Source organism: Bidens hawaiensis, unplaced genomic scaffold (genome assembly GCF_021521415.1).
Source record: "Bidens hawaiensis isolate Kalapana, Puna unplaced genomic scaffold, B.hawaiensis_p1.1 tig00015077_1, whole genome shotgun sequence".
In the NCBI taxonomy this organism is placed as follows: domain Eukaryota; kingdom Viridiplantae; phylum Streptophyta; class Magnoliopsida; order Asterales; family Asteraceae; genus Bidens; species Bidens hawaiensis.
The window spans coordinates 429929-453762 of record NW_027492338.1 but is presented as its reverse complement, the minus strand read 5'-3'; the positions used below and the strand labels follow the sequence as shown (position 1 = coordinate 453762).

At 35.9% G+C, this 23834-nt stretch overlaps 1 protein-coding gene across 1 annotated transcript; it reads left to right on the top strand.

Annotated features, from left to right (window-relative positions):
• The first annotated feature begins 18071 nt into the window (after positions 1 to 18071).
• On the top strand, positions 18072 to 23482 carry LOC143548392 (putative alkaline/neutral invertase D). Its single transcript, XM_077039576.1, has 5 exons — positions 18072 to 18206; positions 19252 to 19712; positions 20659 to 21090; positions 21596 to 22154; positions 22968 to 23482. The coding sequence occupies exons 2-5, from the start codon at positions 19278 to 19280 to the stop codon at positions 23261 to 23263; spliced, it is 1722 nt and encodes a 573-aa protein (XP_076895691.1). The 5' UTR covers positions 18072 to 18206; positions 19252 to 19277; the 3' UTR covers positions 23264 to 23482.
• Positions 23483 to 23834: the final 352 nt, after the last annotated feature.

Here is a 23834-nt window from a genome sequence, read left to right as displayed (position 1 = left end):
TCGAACGTCTGTCCAAGTTATTATCAACTTGTCTAGACTATCAAAGGTGACTTATGTACTAAGTTATCTTTATACTAAACCCTAGTCAATGGTATCGCTTATAACCTTGTTTTAATATACGATTAAATGTTTTCATAAGGATATTATTTCTAAATGAAGTAATGTCCAAATAAAATTATATTTTGACGGGCATGTAGTAACTGGAAGGGGATATCTCCGGTATACCAGGTTTCTTGTCTAAGGAAAGTAATTCATATAAATCCCAATCAACCGAGGGATCCGTTTACTTACCTGGAGAAACTCAATGAGAGCGACTGAACCTATTAGGCCAAAGCATGCTATATCAAACGTCACCCTAGAATAAACAAAAGAGTTTTATTCAAAAAGATTTACAAGGTTAAACCAGATACAAGATATGGAACTACATTACGTGATCTAGTATTAATACGTGGTTGTTATCAAACTATAGGCCTGATCAATCCCGTTCATCCAGCTTAAACGGAAGAAGTTAAAGCTCGATTTTGAAAGGTGAATACGTACAACCTTTTATTGGAAACTTGGCAAGTTAGACATTGGGTTTGACTTGACAAGTCTGTCAAAGTAAAGGGGTTACGTGATCCCTAAGTTTGTTAAATGTTTGCATGAGATGTTAGGATCTCTAAAACGTTATAATACATGTTAGATAATAAAGTACTTAGACAGTCAGTACATGTGTCTGGATCCAAACATACTGTTGCATGTAGATTAAACTAGTTTCTCATTATGGGCAGCGGGTCCCGAGAATTTATATAGTTTGTTACATGCTGGTCAAACTAACATCCTCAATATGGGCATCAGATCCCGAGGGCATGTTAGTTTGTTGTATTTTACTGTGGCAATGGTCCCAGGAATAAGAACGTTTCTGCTAAGTAATAAGAAAACTTTCTATGTATTATAATGATTATTAAAATTGTTTTGTTGAGTCAATACATTTCACGAGCATATCGCTGACGTGTTTAATTAACATTTCAGGAAAGGAAAAGATGTGCTAAGCAACGATAGAGTCATACCATTAGAAGATTCGTGATGAATGGCTCAGTTTTTTATATATAAATATAAATGAAATCCTTGTTATGTAAATTACTTGTTTTGTAAAACAATGTAAGTTTGGGTGTTTATTCCCGAACTAAGTTAGATGAATATAATACTATTATAATTAAAAGAAGTCTTCCGCTAAAACAAACCGTATTCTCTGATATATTTACAAAACAGGTACCAACGGTTAGTCACACTTCCAGGCCCGGTTTGGGGGTGAGACACTGCTAACCCGAATCCGATATAAAATATTCGGGTCTGTATTTGGGTTGAAAAACTCAAATTCGGGTTGACCCGAATAACCCAAAGTATAATACAACGATGCATGTATCCCTAATTTTTATAGGGTAGTTTAGCGGTAAAGTAATGTCACACCCCGTTAAGCGAATTGCGGAAGCGTAAAACGGAAATGCAACAGATACAACTGGTATCAAATACATTGTTCATAAACAAACATTACTAACTAATTTACAATTTATTACATCGTTCTAACATCTTTTACAAACTAGGTGATACAATTTAACCTGTTCTTCAATCACTTTACTTCTAACTCAAATGCCCACGACATCAATCACCAATCAGACACGTAACGCACAGGAAATTACTTCTCATATCTGATTACCTGAAAAGCATGTTAAAACAGGTCAACTACGAATAGTTGGTGAGTTTCATAAGTTTTAACGAAATCAGTTCTGCGCACCATACATTCATAGTTTGTATGTACGCGCGTATGTAAAAATATGTATTTACGGTTGTATAAATATGTACAGCCATATCCTTGTGTGTGCATATGCACACATGTAGGTTTATAATATAAATTCGAAATTTCGGTAGAATCGTGATTGTTTGTTCGTACTACCTGTTTCCAATTTCCGTGTTTAACCAACCACTGTGGACCCCCTTTCTCCCACAACAGTTCCACATAAACTCAACCACTGTGGCCCCCCTTCCGCCCACAACGGTTCCGCGTTAACATCAACCACTGTGGTCCCCCTTCCACCCACAATGATTCCATGTAATCTCAAACATCATATAGTGTACACGCAAATAATTAGTATATTCTACACATATTATTTCATACGGCTAATCACATAGCATGTATATAGACACATATACACATATAGTATTTATCACGTATCACCAAATACTGTGGCTCCCCATCCGCCCACAATACGCATAATCATATTATTTTCTTAACATTCATGTCATAATCAAGTTAGTTCGTTTAATAAGTTGCAGCAGAACTTGGCTCATAGGCCATACTCAACTTTAGTTTATAAGTTGCAGCAGAACTTGGCTCATAGGCCATACTCAACTTTAGTTTAGTAAGTTGCAGCAGAACTTGGCTCATAAGCCATACTCAACTTTAGTTTATAAGTTGCAGCAGAACTTGGCTCATAGGCCATACTCAACTTTAGTTTAGTAAGTTGCAGCAGAACTTGGCTCATAGGCCATACTCAACTTTAGGTTATAAGTTGCAGCAGAACTTGGCTCATAGGCCATACTCAACTTTAGTTTGTTACTATTGTGGCCCCCCTTCTGCCCATATCAGCCCCATAATCATCACAGACCACGTTATCTCCATGGCCATTACAGACCACGTTGTCTCCCAAATTAGTTATGTTTAACATTACATAACGTGTTTGTATAAACATGCTGTCACGTGTATTTTCATTATGTTTTGCAATTCGTATTATCTCCACTCAATATATCAATTAACGATAATAATCATCTTTCATCAGCACGTAGTCAGTCATTATGTTTGTAGGGACTTTTCATATATAAATGTTCAGATATTTTATATCCTGATCCGTGTTTAGATAAATAACGTGTATAAACATGCTTTCCACCCCAAAAGTTCGTAAAAATAGTTTAAAGAGTGGGGTCATGAAACTGTTGGTACATTTTGTGACCGTCGCTATGCAATTCTGATCAGCGGAAACGAAAAACGAAGTTAGGACAACTTCGCCGTAGGCGAAGTTGTAACAACTTCTGCCGTAGGCGAAGTTAGAACAACTTCGCCTACTGGCCCAAGCCCAAGCCCGCGAAGTTGTTTCGATATATATATACGTGTCTTGTTTAGGTTAGGGTATCCAGAAAATTAGAGTGTTTAGTGATCAGTTTAATTGTCTAGAGAGAAACCGAGAGGCAGAGTCGTGTGGGACGGCTCGAGGTAGAGCTCACCTCGGGTCGGCCGTGTTTCTGTTTATGTTCGGTATGTAACGTGTTTGGTTATTATATAAAAGATCTGCAGATGTGTTTATCCCGTGCGTGTGTTTGTTCGTGTGTTTGTATGTGTGTAATCGTGTTCTTCGTCTTCTACACCATTAAACGGGTCTAGGAGGATTCCGCACTCCTAGACCTCGTGCAGATCTCGTATATATCGGCGACGCCCCGCGGGGACTTACAAGTGGTATCAGAGCCTTAGGCTCTTATGCTATGGTTCGAGATCTGCGTTTTGGTGTTTCTGGCACGTTTCTGATGCGTTTCTGGCCGAACAGCCGCCGCAGGCGAAGTTATGGGGTTCAGGCAAAGTTGTCGCTTAAATTTTAGGGTTTAGGCGAAGATATAAGGTTAAGCGAAGTTATTCACAACTTCGCCTACCTCACAAGTTCGCTTATCTCAGGCGAAGTTTTGGACAGGCGAAGTTATGGACAGGCGAAGTTAAGGAGGAGCGAAGTTGACTCTAGGCGAAGTTAAAAAAAAAAAAAAAGTGTTTGGAGTTTTCGTCTGTATGGCCAGGTGTACACGATTATTGTGAGACCGAAGACGTTGTTCCGTCAACGAGTGAAACTTGTTATCTCTTGGTCTTACGTGTGAACAAATATGTGTCAACTCTGGATATGGAGTTGAGTTTGTGAATGGGATATTGATTGAAACTGGATATTGACACATATTTGGGTGTTTGTGGGCAAATGAAATTGTTGTTGTTCGAGGTTGACCAACTGAAGAAAGTCAAATTGAACTGAAGGTTTTCGTCATTACTGGATTGCGGTCAGAGCATATTATTTATGTTATTTTCAAGGCGTTCGAGAATTGGATCCTGAAACGTGATGCTTATTTATTAAAGTGAAAATTCTGGAACAAGTTGGATTTAATCGGGAATTAAAGTGTTTATGTTCTTGATCGTTATCCCTGGTGATTGAAGATGCTTCGGATTAATTAATGGTCATGTGTGTTAGATTCTGTCAAGGTGGTTTTGTGATGAAATTGATCACTTGATGGTGAGTAGTTGAAGATTAAACCTTATCGTATGCCGACGTGTTGGTGAAGTTGTGGAGGGAGCCCAACTTCACGTGTTGGTGAAGTCAGAAGGACTCACGTGATTGGTTGAGATGATCAATTAGGCACGGGGATGCATGCATTTCAAAGACCTCAATCTATATAGTCGGAGAAGCTTACACTGAAGGGGAGATCTGATATGGAAGACGCTGGGTGATTGGTGGATTTGTGAAGCTACAAGACAATTTCAGACACGGCTGGTTGAAGAGCAAACAGAAGATCATCAGTTAAGAGGGAGTCTGTTGGTGCATGTTTTGTAACAGATGATCTTTTGTGTTTGTTAGAATTGAGAGCAACGGTCAAAGGGGAGTCTGTTGGTACATTTTGTGACCGTCGCTATGCAATTCTGATTAGCGGAAACGAAAAACGAAGTTAGGACAACTTCGCCGTAGGCGAAGTTGTAACAACTTCTGCCGTAGGCGAAGTTGTAACAACTTCTGCCGTAGGCGAAGTTAGAACAACTTCGCCTACTGGCCCAAGCCCAAGCCCGCGAAGTTGTTTCGATATATATATACGTGTCTTGTTTAGGTTAGGGTATCCAGAAAATTAGAGTGTTTAGTGATCAGTTTAATTGTCTAGAGAGAAACCGAGAGGCAGAGTCGTGTGGGACGGCCCGAGGTAGAGCTCACCTCGGGTCGGCCGTGTTTCTGTTTATGTTCGGTATGTAACGTGTTTGGTTATTATATAAAAGATCTGCATATGTGTTTATCCCGTTCGTGTGTTTGTTCGTGTGTTTGTATGTGTGTAATCGTGTTCTTCGTCTTCTACACCAATAAACAAGTCTAGGAGGATTCCGCACTCCTAGACCTCGTGCGGATCTCGTATCGATCGGCGACGCGCGGGAACCTACAGAAACTCACGGTTTTGTAGGCACTCGGTGCGAGATCAGCACGGGGTTCGTTTCCCTTGCTATCACTTAGTCCCTATAGTCCATATTATAATAATATTAATATTTTAATATTATTATAATCTCAGTATTAAACTGGCTGTATAACTAATCTGGGTATAGCTGGTACGCCCAGAAAGTGGTAATAGACTTAGGCTGTGATGTTGTTTAATGTCTAATACTTAAAACTGAACTTGGCTCAGATTCCCGTTTTCCCAGCTGGACCAAGTTGTTCGTTTAGGCGTTCAGAAAACAGTTATGGGAAATTAAGCTTGGATAAATGTATTGGCTAATAAAATGATTAAGTTATAAAGAAGGATCACATACTGGGGTATCGGATTAGCCTCGGGGTCCGTTTCCGTTTATTCAGTTTGATTTAAGAAGAAACGCTCACAATCTATCCGGATTGTCCAGGTTTTTCATATAAAAATTCGTTTTTACTTAATTAGTCCAAAAATATGATTTTTGATCACTCTTGGTGTTTTGATATTCCCGCAGGTTCGTTAGTCGCGAACTTGCCGGTTTTTATAAAAACTGAATTTGTTTAATCTTTAAATTAGCATAATGAATTAACCGTTAATCATTAAATTATGAAAATTTAGCCACTTATCAATTAAAATATGTATATTTTTATAAAAATATTTCTGGAATTATTACTGATTTAATAATTTATAAAAATTCATTTTATCAGCTATATTTCGCCTGAAAATCGTCTGTTTATCCCAAAAAATTTCCAAAAATTCCACAAAATTTCCTGAATACTCAAATCATGTCCCAAAACAACCTGTATCAATTCCAGAATGTAAAAAGCTTGTTCAATATTCTTTTCGGCCCAAATTCGGCTATAAAAATTCGAATGAACGCATATGTACAAAACACCCTTAGACTTCTCCAAATGATCTCAAAATTCATATGTGATCAAAATACATTAAATCTGAGTTCCCAGAAAAATTTCAAAATTTTTGAAGTATTTTAGCTATTTTTTCCCAAATAAACGTCCCAATTCGGTAATAAATTCGCCAAATATTCTCGGATGGTCAAAAAATTACCAAATTTTAACAGGGACTCAATGACATGGTCCCTGATGTCCCTGAAAAATTTCAAGGTCTAATAATATGCAATCATAACCTTAACCTAAACAGCCCTTAAACGAGTGTTACGGGTTTACCTTGTCGGTTTTCGATCAGTTTTGCTAGCTTAAACGACTTTCCGGGTGTCGGGTTGCAATCTCAGTGTATCTACATATCATATAACATCAAACCAAGCATAAATCATCCATGTGACAGCCTTGATAATTAGGGTTTCGGTTTTGGGGTTCAAACCGAACTTTCAAACCGTAAAAACGTTATATTCATGTTCTAATCCGCGTTTTTGACCAAAAAAGTATATGTTCCTGGTTTGTAAACATGTTTAACATCAAAACATGATTTTACTTGATTTTTATGATTTTTGGATGGTTAAACATGTTTAAAACTAATCAAGGATTAATTTTTCATGTTTAAACTATGTTAATTAAGTATGAAATCAATGAAAATTAGAGGGTTTACCTCAAAACTTTGGCTGAACTTGAAGAACACAGCTGAAGAAGGTCTGGTCTTTATGTTTAATGTATAAAATAGGTGGCTTATTCAAGAAGCTTTCAAGGTAATATATTTGGTAGAATAATGTAAGGGGGCGACCGCAAGTATATAAGGCCCATTGGGCCTCTTTTTGGCCCAATGGTGCCTCGGTTTTCGTGCCACACGTAAACATCGGTCCAAAATTTAATTCGGGTTCGGTTTTTCGCAAGAAATGGGAAAACCAGCGCGAAAACGAGTGTTTTTCAGCTTCTTTTTGTAAAATAAGAAAAACGTACTGACTCGTTGTAAAATTCCAAAATATTTTCAAAGATTGCTTAGAACATGTCATATAAGTGTTTTATAAATCTTTTTCGGCTTAACGGATGCTACAATGCTCGTTTTGATATTAACGATTGCGTTTAAGCTTATAGCGTATCGATAAACGAAACCTTTTTCGTTTAAAGAGTTTTAAACGTACTGGGGCCTAAATATCAATATGTTAGCCTCTATAATATATATATAACTCGTATATGACCCCTCAGTATATATACGGGTCATAATTAGTATCGGTCGGTTACTCGTTTAAGCACTACGAATTAACCGATTTATCGTTTACTTGTTACGTAATGAATATAGTATACCTCGTTTTGTCACGAATGTCACATATATCGCTTATAGATAGCACCCTGGGATATCCGGACCATAACCAGACCCGTCTGGTTATTCGTTTGTTCGTTACGCAATAAGCGGTTAAACGCTTATTCGAGTTTGTAAGTACTAAGGTGTACTCGGTTTTGCCACGGATGTCACAAGTAACATAGTGACCTTATGTATTCTTGTTCGGCTGTTCTCAAGACATTGGATCCTAATATCTTAATTACCATAAAACATGTTAAGAATGTACTAGGGGTGTGCAGATTCGGGTCTGACCCAAAATTACCTGTAAACCCGGATCGAAAAAGGACTAAACCGACCCGAACCTAATGTATTGTAGAGAATGTCGATCTTGGATTTTATCACATTCAGTTATCGGGTCGGGTCATCTGAAAAACATTCAAAGGACCGATACCCGATATATATAGGAGAAAATTCTTCTAATATGGGCAATAACTTCGTTGTCTTCTTTTAATTTGACCCCACAAGTTATTGTTGGTAGAACTCAAGTGAAAAACATAGTTGAGTTAAGAGCCATATTCTCCAACGTCGGCGCCACCTGAGTTTCGTGATTACAGTTAGACGACATGTGAGAAGTGAGAGCTGAGAAGATAACCTAGTGGCTAATATCAGGAGTTGGGCCTTTTGAAAACACGGCCCAAATTTTTGTTTTAGTCAAATAAAATTATGAAATCAAACAAAAGTCTACAATTTACAAGATAAACAATTTATTTCTTTATTAGTTTATTAACTTAATAGTTCATTTTACAAATTGCATATTATTTTATTTTCTAATTTATTTTTATTTTGTTTAATTCACTTTTATTAGTCTCTTAATCTTAATAAGCTTGTTGGGCTTTTTTATATCTTAGTAACATTTTATTAATATAATAGATAAACATTTTTCTAACATATTATTATGACTTTTAAATTATTATCTAAAATTAATATTAAAAGAAGTTGACATTCATTCTTGAAAATGTAGTACGTCGACTAATAGGCGAAACACAATTATGATTTATGAATGTAAAACAATATTTTATTTGGACCCTCCACTTAAAGCTTTCTAGTTCCGCCACACACAAACATGCAGATCTATTATCAACTAATATTAAGTCAGTCTTTAATAAGTTTAATGATCTTTCCTTCATGAGACTTGCTAGTATTCTTGATCTTAATAGCACTTTGGACTTGTTTGCAGGTTCATATAGAAGGTTAAAATACAATGCTTGAAAAATAAAATCATATTTATTAACCATTTAGCAACATGCTCTAAAAAGAAAAGAAGCTTATTTGCAATGTATAAGGTATATTTGCTATTGCTAATCAAGAAGGTCATATATTAAAACTGATAAAACTTGTTCTAAAGTTAAATAAATTAAATAGCACTGTCAATCATATTTAGTTGTAAGTTATTATATTGATTTTAACTTTATAAACAATTATTATTTATTTATAGTTTATTACTGATCTGAAATGAAAGCCAAACATAAACTAAAGTTATTTTCATGAGGGCAACATGTATACATAGATAAAGAGCTTATTAACTGTTTGTCAAGAATGCCGCTTGCCAATACTTGTTACAACAGTTGTCGGTTTGCCGCTTGCCAATACTTGTGGCATAACCGCACAAGTATTCACATATGCAATTACTTTCCTGTAAGCTGGACTAAACTTTTCAGAAACAATAAATAGTTTATAGTCCAACCAGGGGCGGATCCACGGTATTAACGGGTGGTTCCTCGGAACCACCCGAGTTTTGAAATAATAGTGTATTTTTATATAGAGAATAATAAAGGAACCATCTTATAAATTAGGAAGGAACCACCTTATAAACAATTGAATCACTTGTCCAGCTGGTAACTTGTTGGTTTTGTAACCCGGAGGTCGCAGGTTCAATTCCCGGTTCTGAAACTCTTATTTTTACTAACTTACCCTAGTATCATTTAGGGTTTTATAATAAAAACACACACTGAGTGCGATGAACACAAAAGGAAAAATAGCTATTGGTCGGTTACATGCTGATGTTTTAAACAGAGGCATGGATGTTCGTGTAAGTTTAATAATATTATTTGAGCACTTGTATAGTGGTTCGTTTATTTTATTTTGAACTTTTCTTGCACCTATTTAAAGTGTTATAATTTATAAATTCAAGTAATAGAAGCGGATTTTTAGACCAATGAACGAATCGAATGCACACAAATGGAGCATGTTCGTATTCCGGTGTTCCTTTTCAACTTTAACTGAACTCTGAACAAACGATCGAGCATGAACTTTTAAACGAATAGGGGTGTCTTGTTCCTGACCATTCGTTAAGAAAATGAACAAGAAGACCCCCTTTGTTTTAATTCGTGTTTGATCGTTTGTTTTGTTAAGTTAAACGAGCGAACACGAACATGCTCTGTTCGTGTTCATTTACAAGCCTAGATATTTTCCTAACAATCTTTTGGTCTGAAGCAAATCAGTTGGTTTATTTATTTCTTTTGTTTGCTAATATTTCAGATACGTACATCGGATGACGCCTGCAGATTTGGAAGAGTCAGTAGAGTTATTTGTGTTTGAGAAATTTTGTAGTGCTCATGCTGAAAATGTTGAGGCTGGTGATATTTGTGTGTCTGTGGTATTTGGTGATATTCAAGTAACAATAGTTTTTGGAAATAAGATAATAAATGTTGATTGCTTTTGACTTCTTGTTAATTGTTTTTAATTATTCAGTGCTCATGATCTTCACAGTCCACAAAACACACAACGCCTCTCCCTAACCCTATTCAAACCTACCACTCTACCAGCCGAGAGCCGGCCGTCCCCGTCACTCCGACCGTGGCACGCCGGCGACCACCGCGGCACGCCGGCGACCACCGCGGCACCCTGTCACCACCCCGTCGCTGCCTTCTACTCTTCCTCGAATCCTCCCACTTTGAAGGTAAGTTTACATTCATTGTTAAATGTTAATTGTTCTTGATTGTTAACTACTTAATTTCTAATGTTATTTTATCGTATCCTTATTATGTAATGAACTTTGCCCGAACCATCGACCCGACCCGAACCTCAAATCGACCCGGAATTTTTTATACCCAACTCTATGAAATTAAAACATCTAAATGTAGTGCACCACCTGAAAAAAATTCCCGGATCCGCCACTGAGTCCAACTACTAGATAAAATATTATTTCTTTATAATTATAAAGATTTTATAATGTTTAACAAAGAAGAAACTTAGCATATACATTTCTTCATAAAGAAGAAACATAATGTTTTATTAATGAATGTTTTGGACTAAAGGTCCAAGTATAAAGAAATAATTATCAAGGTAATGATTATGCAAATAGACTAAAGGTCTAAAGCTAGATCATTGATCTAGTATTTATACTTGGTTATTCTCATACTATAGGTCTGAGGTAACTTCAAAACAAAATAAGTGAAAACGCTAATCAAAACAAAGGTGAATACACTCATAACTTTAAAGCTCATTAATCGAGTTATTTACCCAGAAGTCAAAGTTTACATGGGAAAATGTATCCCTAAAACTTTAGTATCTGCTGGCAATTGGGCTAGTTATACTTATGTTTGGATCCTTACATATGTGGGTAGAGGGTAGGCATACCCCACCATGCGTGGTACCAGGTCCCCGTCTCATTGAGCCAGTCTATAGGGATGTGAGGGCTGGACTAATGGGATATAATTAGTACTCCGGTCTAGAGGGCCGCTGATTGTTTCGAGTATAAACTAAAGGTTTTTTCATAAATTTTTTAGCGTTAGCATGTTCACCAACATGTGTTGCTAACGTATTTTATAAACTGTTTTACAGGTAACCAAGAGTAGACGTTTGGAGTTTGAGTCTATCCGTTAGAGATCTGATGGCTCATGAGGTTTTATTATTAAAATATTGTCAATTATGGTTTATAACTTCAACTCTTTTGTAACAAACTAACAGGTGTTTAATTCCCGTCTTTTGGAATATATTAATAATTTAATCATAACGTCCGTTTTACAACCTTAAACTCTGATATATTTACAAAACAGGTACCAACTATTGGTCACACGCCTAGGCCCTAAGTTGGGGTGTGACACCGCCCCTGTAAGGAAACCCGAGAACCTTACTTGTAAGGAGTATTCATATACAATGAGGTACAAAGTATTGGATTATCTGAAGGGCCTAAGTCAAAGGTCCCAAGCACGCGCGAGCAAAGCGTAAAAATACTAAAGAGGCTCTCAATGATGTGAAATGAAAAGTGTGCCATCAAAACGTTGTCACTAGCATTGCATGTGTCTTGTCATACAAGAATATATTTTTGTGAGCCCTCTCACTTATAAACTATAAAAACTAGAATGGGGGGGGGGGGGTGAATAGTTTTTCTTGTATTTTAGTTCAATGTTAACGAGCTAATGACTTTATTAAACCCTTTTAACAACTTATAAAAATATACACATACAAGTAAAGAATTAAGGTTAAAGATGACACAACCGGACATATAGAGTTTCAAGTGAATGTTAACTAATTCACTCTACGTCCTCTCCCTAATCCTCTATCAAGAGTTTTCTTCACTAGTCGTCTTCCTAAAATGATAGGGATCACCAATTCAAAGTCTCATTCTTCAAAGAAAGTGATCACTTTCTTCACCAAGCACACAAAGTACTTAGCTTTACAATTTTTTCTAATCTCACTATGTTAAAATAGTGAGTTTTCACTTAATATTAATTAACTCTATATCAAGATAGAGTCTCGACCCAATACAAAACAACACTATATCATGATAGCGCCCCCCCCCCCCCTTCAAAACAACAACTAATAATGATTCATCACTAGTCAAAACACTAGAACAACCTCTAATGTTGACCCCTCAAGTTACAAGTAAGATGGTCGGATAATGACAGGGAAAATCTCTTCTTTTTGCTCTACACATTTAAGTGGTGTTTGCTTTTCTCTAAAAGCTCTTCTCCACCTCTTTTTTTTTTTGCGCGGGCGTTGTGGTCTGAAATGTGTTTCTTTTTTAGAAGACATTTTATTAAAAAAATGTGTACACGTTCTCTTATCCTAAAAGACCTGAACTGATGACTTCTAACCTCTTCTTCAAACTTCTAATATATCGTTCCTCTTCTCCAACCTCCAACCCATCCCCACCCCCGACCCTCTCCTCCACTCTCACCACCACCACCCCCGCTCTCCTCCACCCCCACAAGCACCGCCTCCCTCTCTGCCACCTCTTCTCCACATGCATGTAACGTAACCGATTATGTTCCGATTACATTATGTTTTGAGATTTATTTGTGATTTGGAAAATTGATTTTTCCCTTGAAAATTGTTTTTGTTTAGGTTTTAATTGTGCAGTATGCAGAAGTTAAAAAAATAAGACAGAATTGCAAATTTTGTCCTTTAAAAAAAGCCAAATTACGGTTCGTGTCCTTTTCTAAGTTTCCTTGCAGGCGGTATCCTTTAAACATTTTTTTCCTACACGTTATGTCCTTTACGCTAACTGGGTTAGAAAAACTCAGTTAAATACCCTCACGTGAGAAGCATGTGAGGGCATTTTTGTCTTTTCGTCTGTACCTGCAACTTTAAAACCCCAAGACATCTACTTCGTTAGAAAGCCACCACCACCACCGTAAAACAATCTGTACTGTCACACCGAAAACGCCACCTCTCACAGCCCAACCACCACCACCACCACACCCTACAACAACAATGACCACTCAAATCGTCCTATTACCGACCCCCTTGTTTCTCACCGCCGAAAAACCTGGAATCACCGATGATTAGATGGTGGCGGTACTGTTGCAGGTTTTAATCCGAAAACTTGAGTCGATTGAAGCTTCTGATGGTGCGTTTTAACTTTTAATCCCTATATCAGAGATGGCGGTGACGCTGTTGCAGGTCCGCCGGAGAAGACGAGTGAAAAGAACAAACCGGCGGAGACGGCGGCTTCTTACGAGGAGCAAGGGGGTTGATGGAAAAATCGGGTAGGAGATGTTGGTGAACGGTTGTGTGGTCAGAGATTTCGGTAGACGGTTTTGTGGCCGGAGTTGTTAGTGACGACAGTTTCCGACATTGGGTGGTGTTCAGGCATGGTGATGATGGTGGCGGCGATTCTGGCATGGTGGTCGGTGACGGTAGGGTTGGTTTATTTTTAGAGATGAACAAAAATCAGAAATTAAAACCCTAAAAAAGAGATGTTTTGTGATAGAACCCTAATTCCAAACGAATCAGAATTGAGGACGATGGTGGATGAGGGAATCGGAGATGGAGCGGTGGCTGGTGGCGGAGCTATGGTGGCGGTGGTGATGGTGTTTGAGGAGTGGTTATGGTGATGGTGTGGTAGAACATAGAGAGAGAAGTGAGATGAGGCAGGTGTGTGTTAATAGATACAGAAACAGAAGAAGAAGAAGAAGTTGCAGGGTAGGCAAAAAGACAAAACTACCCTCACATGCTTCTCACGTGATGAGATTTAATAGAGTTTTTCTAACCCAGTTAGCGTAAAGGACATAACTTGTAGGAAAAAAGAGTTTAAAGTACACCGCCTGCAAGGAAACTTAGAAAAGGACACGAACCGTAATTTGGCTTTTTTTAAAGGACAAAATTTGTAATTCTGTCAAAAAATAAACAGTCTTTTTTTGCAGACTACAGAGTTTGGTCCACCTCTTCTTCTACAGGTGTCTGTAGATGTGGTCCGCAGACTGCATACATGTATCTCAGAAAAAACAAACTGCACCTTAATCTCCTCTTTATATAATTGAAGCTTTATTAGACTTGAATAATGGGAGAGATTAACCTTGAAGTGTGTGTATAATTATTGTAGAGCAAAGGGGCGAAAACTTAGTTTGAATAGCTCTTCAATTTATAGCCAAGTATGTGAGAGACAAGGCTAAGCGACCGTGGAAGCCTAGTCCACTTTACATTGATTTTTACCAATATGAGCGTTATGTGTGGCCATTGTCTTGGTATTTTTGCTTCTAATGCTGACCAACACATGTGAGAACATGTCCAATCACTTCTCAGTTCTCCATACAACACAACCTAAGTATTTCATCCATTTGGTTAAACATACTTTATTAACTTCAACCAAAGCTTCAACGATTCCACATTTGCGTTTGACTTGCCCATTTTGTAAATTTGATCGTCCAATGCATGAAAGAGATGGAAGACTTACCAATAGTGGAATAAGTCTTTTAGATATGTGAAATTCAAATATTTTACATATTTAAACAATTGTGTTTAAATATATAATTTTATAAGTTTATCCAAAGTTTACAAAAACTAACAACTTATCTTAACTAAGTTATTAATTTATCTTCAATGGATTCATCTTGTGAATTATTCATCTTCATATTGGTGTAGAAATATTGGTTTAACCCTTGGTAGGCATGAACTTGATGATCTTTAATCTTGAATGTGTAGTCTTGATTAAGTTTAGTGTTGTTTAGTTGTGACTAATAATGATCAATCAAGTGTTATGGGACATGTGTGTGACATATAGTTATCAATGATGAACTAGAACTATTTTATGCCAGATCATCTTAATTAAGTCATTTTCAAAACATTAAGGTTGATTAAAGTTTAAACAATTGTATTCCCAACTCTAGTGATATGGGACAAACCCATTTTCATAGTTTCAAAGTTTCAAACATACAACTTAGAGCATTGATGCCGCCTTCATCTTTACTCCATTTTGGACACGTGTTGATGTGTTGTGATTCTCTCACATAGATGAACACGAACGTACCAAATAATAATTATAAAAGCAACAAATACCAATAATTATTTGTGTCAAAAGTACGTAAGTGAAAAACATATTTTTTTACTAAAATTTCCAACATTCCCTTCACAATGACACCACCAAGCCGCTCCACCCCTCCCATCCCATTGCCTTCCCTCGCTTTCTCTATTGCGAACCAGCAATTTGATCGATTTGTGTTCCTCGCGCCTACTCCTTATCGGGAAAGAGCGCCACATGGCCTTCCCAATATCGCTCGAGTTCCTCACTCCCACCATCCTAACCTGGTTTAATGCAATTATAATTCTTAAAAGTTAAAAATATATAAATTAGAAAACTTTTAGATATAAGCAACTAATAGTTCAAACATTATTAATTTTAGACATAGGTGAAATACAATGTTTATTAGTGACATACTTTTTATAACATGACAATTTGCCCGTCAAACAAAAAAACATACCGTTTAACTCCTAAGGGGAAAGCTAACGTATAAACTTAAAATTGTATTAAACGTGCGAATCAAATAGTGTAATTATATACATAAGTAGTGTAATTATGTAAATGGGTTGTTTTATATGCAGTTTTTGTATGTGGTGTAATTGCACTACTTGTATATATAATTATACTATTTGATTCGCACTTTTAGCACGTTAATTTAATTTATCTTTGATTTAAACCCAACTCTTAATTGTTTTCTGACACTGTTGGTCCTTTTTTTTAATTGAATTTTAATCATAATAATAAAAAAGCGTTTGTTCCATCCCACTTTATCTATATTACGAGCTATTGAAATATTGAATAGAGAGATTCACCAAATTGATGAAAATTAACCTTTTTTAAAATCATCGTTCCTTTCTTTTATAAACATAAAGAATCTGGTAAATCCCGTATCGGATTCCCAAAATATCATCCTAGAAAGAGACAAATTGACTATAGATTTCTCCAAAAACTTTCGTCGGATCTTCCTAGATAATTCAACGTGTCGGTCACCATTTCTAACTTATCCGGTTGCTAATGTTCGTTAAAATCTCTCAATGTTTAAAATTGTCAAACAATCACAGCTTTATTTAGTCCCTAAAGAATTACAAAAGGGTCTTTTATTTTATTTGGATATGCCAAAGTCGTCCTGAATTTCTGGAAATTAATACTCATTGTTAACTTTAGTAATACAACTAATAATCAACAATAAATCATTTTTTTTATATTCAATAGAAATCCTAAATATATTTATTTTGAAAATCAAGTTATATTAATATGCACATTATGAATGACAACATAACACAATTGTAATAAATCACATAAAAGAATTATGTAGTTGAGTTTTGCTTTTAAGTTTGTCTATTTAGATTGCAAATACATGTTCTCAAAAGACCACCATCAATGCTGACCTATCGATCATGTGCATGACCGACGGGTAGTGTTGGAGGGGAGATCCTTGAGGTGGTATGCTTTGCAAAAGGGTTTTTACCGAATCATATAGTAAGAGGGGATGTAAGTGCGGGAGGAGGAAAGAGTGTGGTATGTGCCAATGTGGAGTTAGAAAGACCATTCTTTAACCTCCTTAGCGTTGCGAATAATCTTATACATTCATACATATTTTTACATAGACACATGTTTTTTTTTCCACAAATTCACAACACCAAATTTAATACTATACATAATTTTATTAAGCTTAAGCCAATTATTTGTAAATATATTGGCAAAACACGTTTAGATCAAATTTGATTAAGAAAGTTGTTAAAAAAGATAAATTTTGTTGAAGTTTCTTTAAAACTATTTGGCCCAAATATTTTCTTTAGATATGACAATGGTCCAAGACTCCATGTATGATATAAGTATTGATGGTTATAGTCACATACACGATTGTATAATTCTTCCGATACTTAGTTCTGTACCCGTGCAGAACCATATATATCTAGTAACTCGTTTGTAATATAGTGTGGTTAAAAATTACTTGTTAGAATTCCCTTTACCTAAAACCACCTCCTAAACATTATCTAATTGAAATATAGAATAATCAGCCACACACATAACCTGAAAAAAGTAATTCGCTCTTCAAGCTCCGCCCCCTTACTCAATGTCACTGTCATTCATGGCATGGGCAAAAGCAGCCCTAATGACTTTTAGTGAAGATATGCCTGGGGAGATCGGAGGCTCATGATGCATGCAGCTAAAGTTTCTATGATCTCTTATCCATTTTCATATTTATATTAATTTAAAGTTTCTAGCAACTTTAAAAATACTATTCATAATATTTTAAAGATTGTATGGTATTTTTAGTGTATTTAGTTTAAATACAAATATACGAGTCTAAGATCAATTTCATGTATCTGGATAGACATAATCTATAATCATTCATGTCTCAAACCAGTAATTTTTTATTTTTGTAGCTAACCATAAATCCTCTTGTACCTTCATCCCGAATATTTCAAAATTTCACATTACGTCCAATTATTCATCTAATCACTATCCATTATCAATCTTTATACTAAATAGTAATAGTAATAGCAATTAGCAATCATAATACAATGGATCTTTATACTAAAAAGCAATTAGCAATCATAATACAACATGAACAATAATTATGTATGGCCATGTTATTATATTCCTAAAAACTATATTCATACTCTTGATAATTTTGAGCAAACTAAAACCAAGACTAATAGGATGGCGGTATATTGACAAAGGCAAAACCTTTAAACATATAAGTTTGAGAGAGATAAGATCTTAAATTCAAGTTCCAAAAACAACAAAAATTAAAGAAATTTGCCGTTATAAAAAGCCTAGACAAACTACAAGCACAAAACACATGTGAGGGCTGAAACTGCAAAAGTAGAAAAAGATTAAGGTTTACTACACAACTATCTAGTTTAAGGACCTATAAATATAGGCCTGTGGAGTTAAGGGTCACCTTGTTTCATTGTGAATCATAAAGTATACTCTTGTTATTATTATTATTTTTATGATAGATGCCAATTTGTTAAGTTTGGTGGTGATGTCTTCCATGCCTCTTTTCTAGGTTTCATCGATTTCAACTTTCTAGGTTCGATTCCTCATTTCAACCCTCATTTCGAATGATTTAAGACATGGGTTTTGTTCAAGATTCAATCTTTTTTAGGGTTTCTTGTATTATTATGTATGTAAGTTCTGGGTTCCTGTAATTAACATATTTGGGATGTTTGGTTTCTTGATTTGGGTATATGTTGTTTGTTTGTTTGATCCAATGTGAAAAGTGTTCATTTGTAGGGAAGATGTGCATTTAAAGTGAATTGCTTTAGTTGTTTAGCTTGATTGTTATGTTTGACCAGATCTGAATTCAAAGATTTGCTTTTTTGACTTTTGATTTCATAAATTATGTTGCTTTAGGAATAAAGATCCCACCTTTTTAATATATTTAATATATTTTTTTAATGCATATGATTAAATGGGTGGTTAATGGCATAGTGATGAATCAAAACTAGAAACATTCCCTTAAATCTAAGGATTCATAGGTGATTTTACATTTATCGTATTATATAAAGGCGATTATCGTAATCTGATTATTTGGAAACTGAATGATTAAAAAGAAGTTACTCATTATCAGCTTATCTAAATGCTCAAAGCTGATTATTGCAGCTTCAAATAAGAATATTTAGTTTAAGCCTCACATCCTTTTAACGCAAAGGAGTCTTGGTGCACGAGGGTTGACTTTTGGTTTGACTATTTTACAAATTGATATGTCTAATTTTAATTGGTGTTTGCTTAGCTATGTTTGTTTATATTCATTCATCTATGTTCAGTTATATTCCTTTCATTTACGTACGTGAATCACTTGTTTATACAATTAGTAAACATACATGAAAACGTTCATTTTCTTAAAGAACAAACACGAGCAAAAAAAGCCCGTTTGTTTAAATGTCCCTGTTCGATCGTTTGTTAGGTTAAAGTTAAACAAACGAACACAAACATGCCCCCGTTTGTGTTCATTCGGTTTGTTTACAAGCCTACCCCCGGGCTCCAAAAACCTTTTTTTAACATAAACTTCGTTTACATGTTTCATGTTTTCTTTTTGTTGTTTACATGTTTCATAATGTTTTTTGAAACTGCAGATATACTTTTAAAACATTTATAAGGAATGGCTCCCTCAACGGTAGACGGGCCATCAAACGGTTCCGTGAAGTCAAAAGAGGAAGAAGGTAGCACACCTTTGTTTGAAATCGACGACTCGGATCTTTCAAGATTACTTGAAAAACCGAGACCACTTAACATAGAGAGAAAAAGGTCGTTTGATGAGAGATCGTTTAGTGAAATGTCAATCACCATGTCACCCCCACGGAATAATTTTTATAGACAAAGTGATAATTCATCGCGCGGTGGTTTTGATAATCTTGATGGCGTTTATTCCCCGGGAAGATGGACGGGAACTCCAAGAAGCGGTTATTTTGAGCCTCATCCGATTGTAGGAGAAGCTTGGGAGGCGTTAAGACGGTCATTGGTCAACTTTCGTGGTCAACCTGTTGGGACTATTGCTGCACTTGATAATTCTTCAGAGGATCTAAACTATGATCAGGTGAAGTCGACTTAACATCTTTTGAAAAGTCTCTAAATTGGTCAATTTGGGTTGTACTTTGTTGGATAAAACGAGTCAAACAAGTTAAAACGGGTAAACGTTAGTTTAACTTGTCCACCATTTGATTATATGTACTATTTGGCTATTTGCATAATATTGAGTTGCAATTTGTTCACGTTAAATGGTCGATTCGGGTTGCATTTTGTTTGATATTGTAAAATATAAAAAAGTAGATAAAAGATAAAACAGGTCAAGATTAGTCTAACTTGTATGCAATTGCTTATTACATCCTATATTATTTTATTTAAAAGGAATTACATTGTTGTTTTTTTATGGAAACGGACAAAATATGTTGGTGGTTTGGCCCGACCCGTTTGATCCGCTCTTAAAGATTACCCTTCCCATATTGACCCTGCTCGTTTGGCTATGTTTTCTGTTTTAATTTTGTTTTAATTTTCATTTTGTTGTTAAAAAAGGAAAACTGTTCAATTCGGGTTGTATTTGGTTTGATAACGTATAAAACATTAAAAGAAAGGTAGATAAAAATGAAATGGGTCAAAATTAGTCTAACTTGTATGCAAATTCATATATGCTCTAAATTGTATCCTTAAAAAGAGATTACATTGTTTCTTCAATAAAAAAAAAACTGAATAAAAATGGACTACAAAAAGTTGGAGGTTTGGCTCGATCCGTCTTGACCCTCTCATAATAACTACCCATGATGACTGCCCAGCAAGTTAAATGGTGGGTCAAAGTTAGTCTTAACTTGTATGCAAATTCTTATAACGCTCTAAATTGTTTTAGTTAAAAAAGATTATATTGTTGACAAAAAAAAATGAATATAAGTTGGTGGCTTTGCCCGGCCTGTTTTGACCCGCTCATAAAAACCACCCATGTTGACCAGCTGACCTGTTTTGACCCTCTAAATCATTTCCACATTCTACAGGTTTTTGTAAGAGACTTTGTCCCAAGTGCATTGGCCTTCTTGATGAACGGAGAGCCCGAAATAGTGAAGAATTTTCTTTTAAAAACCGTTTTTCTCCAATCCCGAGAGAAGAAGGTGGACAATTTTAAGTTAGGAGAGGGGGTGATGCCCGCAAGTTTTAAAGTGCTTCACGATCCGGTTAGAAACACGGAGACCATATTGGCTGATTATGGTGAAAGTGCCATTGGTCGAGTGGCGCCTGTTGATTCGGGCTTTTGGTGGATAATTTTGCTTCGGGCATATACAAAGTCAACCGGTGATTCTACTTTAGCTGAGATGCCCGAGATTCAAAGGGGTATTCGACTTATTATGACTCTGTGTCTGTCTGAAGGGTTTGATACATTCCCGACATTGCTTTGTGCTGACGGGTGTTGTATGATTGATCGGAGAATGGTTAGTATCTTTAATGAATCTTGTTCTTTCGTGTTTATTAAAGTCAAAAGCTATCGTCTTTTACTAATCTTGTTGACTGTAATTGTCATCGTGTCGAGTTGGCTGGTTGGATTGTTCAACCCAAACACGACCCATGTTTTTATTTATGTCAAAAACATCAACCCTAACCTGTACACACTTCAAATCGTGTAACCCAACCACGGATTTGTTTAATAAATGGGGTTGTGGATCGATCTGTTTAGCTACTACATAGGTTGACAGATCAACATGTTTAACTAAGCGGGCTAAACTGGTCAAACCGAACACGACCCGTCTAATAAAACAGGTCAAATATGGCAACCTAAAACCTGATTATACTAGTGTCGTTTTGAACATTATCACCCGACTTTTTTTGTACGAGTTGAGTTGACCCAAAACTGTTTTTTATCCACACTTTTTGGAAATGTTTACAGACAGTTAAACATAATTTAAAAGTTATATTTTCCAATTTTGACTTTTACTTCAGGGGGTATACGGGTACCCGATTGAGATACAAGCATTGTTCTTCATGGCTCTAAGATGTGCATCGGTTCTTCTAAAGCGCGACGCCGAGGGTAACGAATGCCTTGACCGAATAGTCAAACGCCTCCACGCTCTAAGCTTTCACATGCGAAGCTACTTTTGGCTCGACATTAAGCAACTAAACGACATATACCGTTACAAAACCGAAGAGTACTCGCATACAGCTGTCAACAAGTTCAATGTGATTCCCGACTCACTTCCCGAATGGGTTTTTGATTTTATGCCAACCCGAGGCGGTTACTTTATCGGGAACGTGAGTCCCGCAAAGATGGATTTCAGGTGGTTTTGTTTGGGAAATTGTGTGGCTATACTGTCGGCTTTAGCGACACCCGAGCAGAGTTCTGCTATAATGGATCTTATTGAATCGCGTTGGCAAGAACTTGTTGGTGAAATGCCTTTGAAGATTTCTTATCCGGCTATGGAAACCCATGAGTGGAGAATTGTTACGGGTTGTGATCCGAAAAATACGAGCTGGAGTTATCATAATGGTGGATCTTGGCCAGGTGAAAACTCTCCTGTGTATATTTAACATTTCTTTTAAAGATGACTTGCTTATTAAATATTAAGTTTTGTTTCAATCGCAATTTGTTTTTTTTTTGAACTTAATGGTTTAGGAAAACTTTCCACATTTTCCACCTAGGGCTTTAAATTTCTGAAAACAGGATGTGAACCTAATGCGTCTTTTGTCGGTTTGGTTATAGTCTAAACTCTAAACTACTATAACTGGGCTCGGTTTAGTTTCTAGTCGAACCGGGGAACATGTTTAGCTAGATGAGTTGTTGCAATTCTTGGGTTGACCGGTTTATTTTTACAATTTATAAAAATTTAAAACAAAAGTATTTTTTATGTCGTAGCTTAAATTGGTCGGATATTTTTGTGCCAAAATTTGAAAGATAAAAGAGAAGAGTATTAAATATTTTAGTTTTTCTTTATGTAATTGTTTTATATACCTTTTATTAAATGTACAAAAAACAAAATAATTATGTTTGGGTTAAAGTGTTAAACTAATTGTTTTTGTGTCAACCTGCAAATATGTGTGTTGGGTTCGGTTTTGGGTTCATGTGTTTGTCATGATTTTTAGGTTCGTGTGAATTTTTTTACTTAAGTTCGACCCTACCCATAATCTGAGATCGAGGTCTTCAATTACAATAGCTCAAGCTCGTCTTGTTTCGAGCTCTCTGTCTAAGCTCAACCTCGAGATCAACTCGCTTATATATATTTTTTATTTATTTACATAGAAATTTAATTTTTTAATATGTATTTAAAACTATAGTTATATCTGGCATTATTTTGGGTTTTAACTTTTGCTTTTGCAGTTCTCATATGGCTTCTGACGGCCGCGTGCATCAAGGCAGGAAGACCCCAGATCGCAAAACGAGCCATTGAGTTAGCGGAAAGCCGATTATTGATGGACGGGTGGCCTGAATATTATGACGGTAAGCTCGGGCGGTTCATAGGTAAGCAGGCTCGTAAGAACCAGACATGGTCCATAGCTGGTTACTTGGTGGCTAAAATGATGCTTGAAGATCCATCTCATTTGGGCATGATCTCACTTGAGGAAGATAGACAAATGAAGCCTCAAATGAAAAGATCTGCATCATGGGCTTTCTGATTAACTTCAAGATATATTGTTTTTCAGTTGTCTTTTTATTTTTCTTGTTTTCGGTATTAATACGCGTTTTATACGAGCATACCCATTAATTCGGGTTCAGTAACAATCGAACGATGCAAGTTGATGAATTTTGTCGGCGGATTGGGGTGTTCGGTTTGAATAATGATTTTGTACTTGGAGATTTTGCCATTCAATGGTCCAAGAGGGAAATTATTTGTATCTAGCATGGATTGAATGGAATGAACAACATGATTTCTTCCGATTTAAGGACTTCTATTTTTGCCAAGTAAAAGTCAAATGATTTTAGATAGAATTTTTGTTTACTTTTAACATGAAAGTAAAAACAATTTTTTTAGGTAAAGGTACCCGGATATTATGAACTAAAATAACTGTCATTAAACAATTAGATGCTTACACATTTTACATGCAAAATGTTTCGTTGGTTTATTGACAAAGGCTTTCAGGCTTCAGCTTAAGTTAGATGTATTACCAAAATAATATTTGTATTACGTGTACATATTTTTTATTAGTCTGAAACTAAAAAGTTATAAAAATGTGACTGTTGAATCAA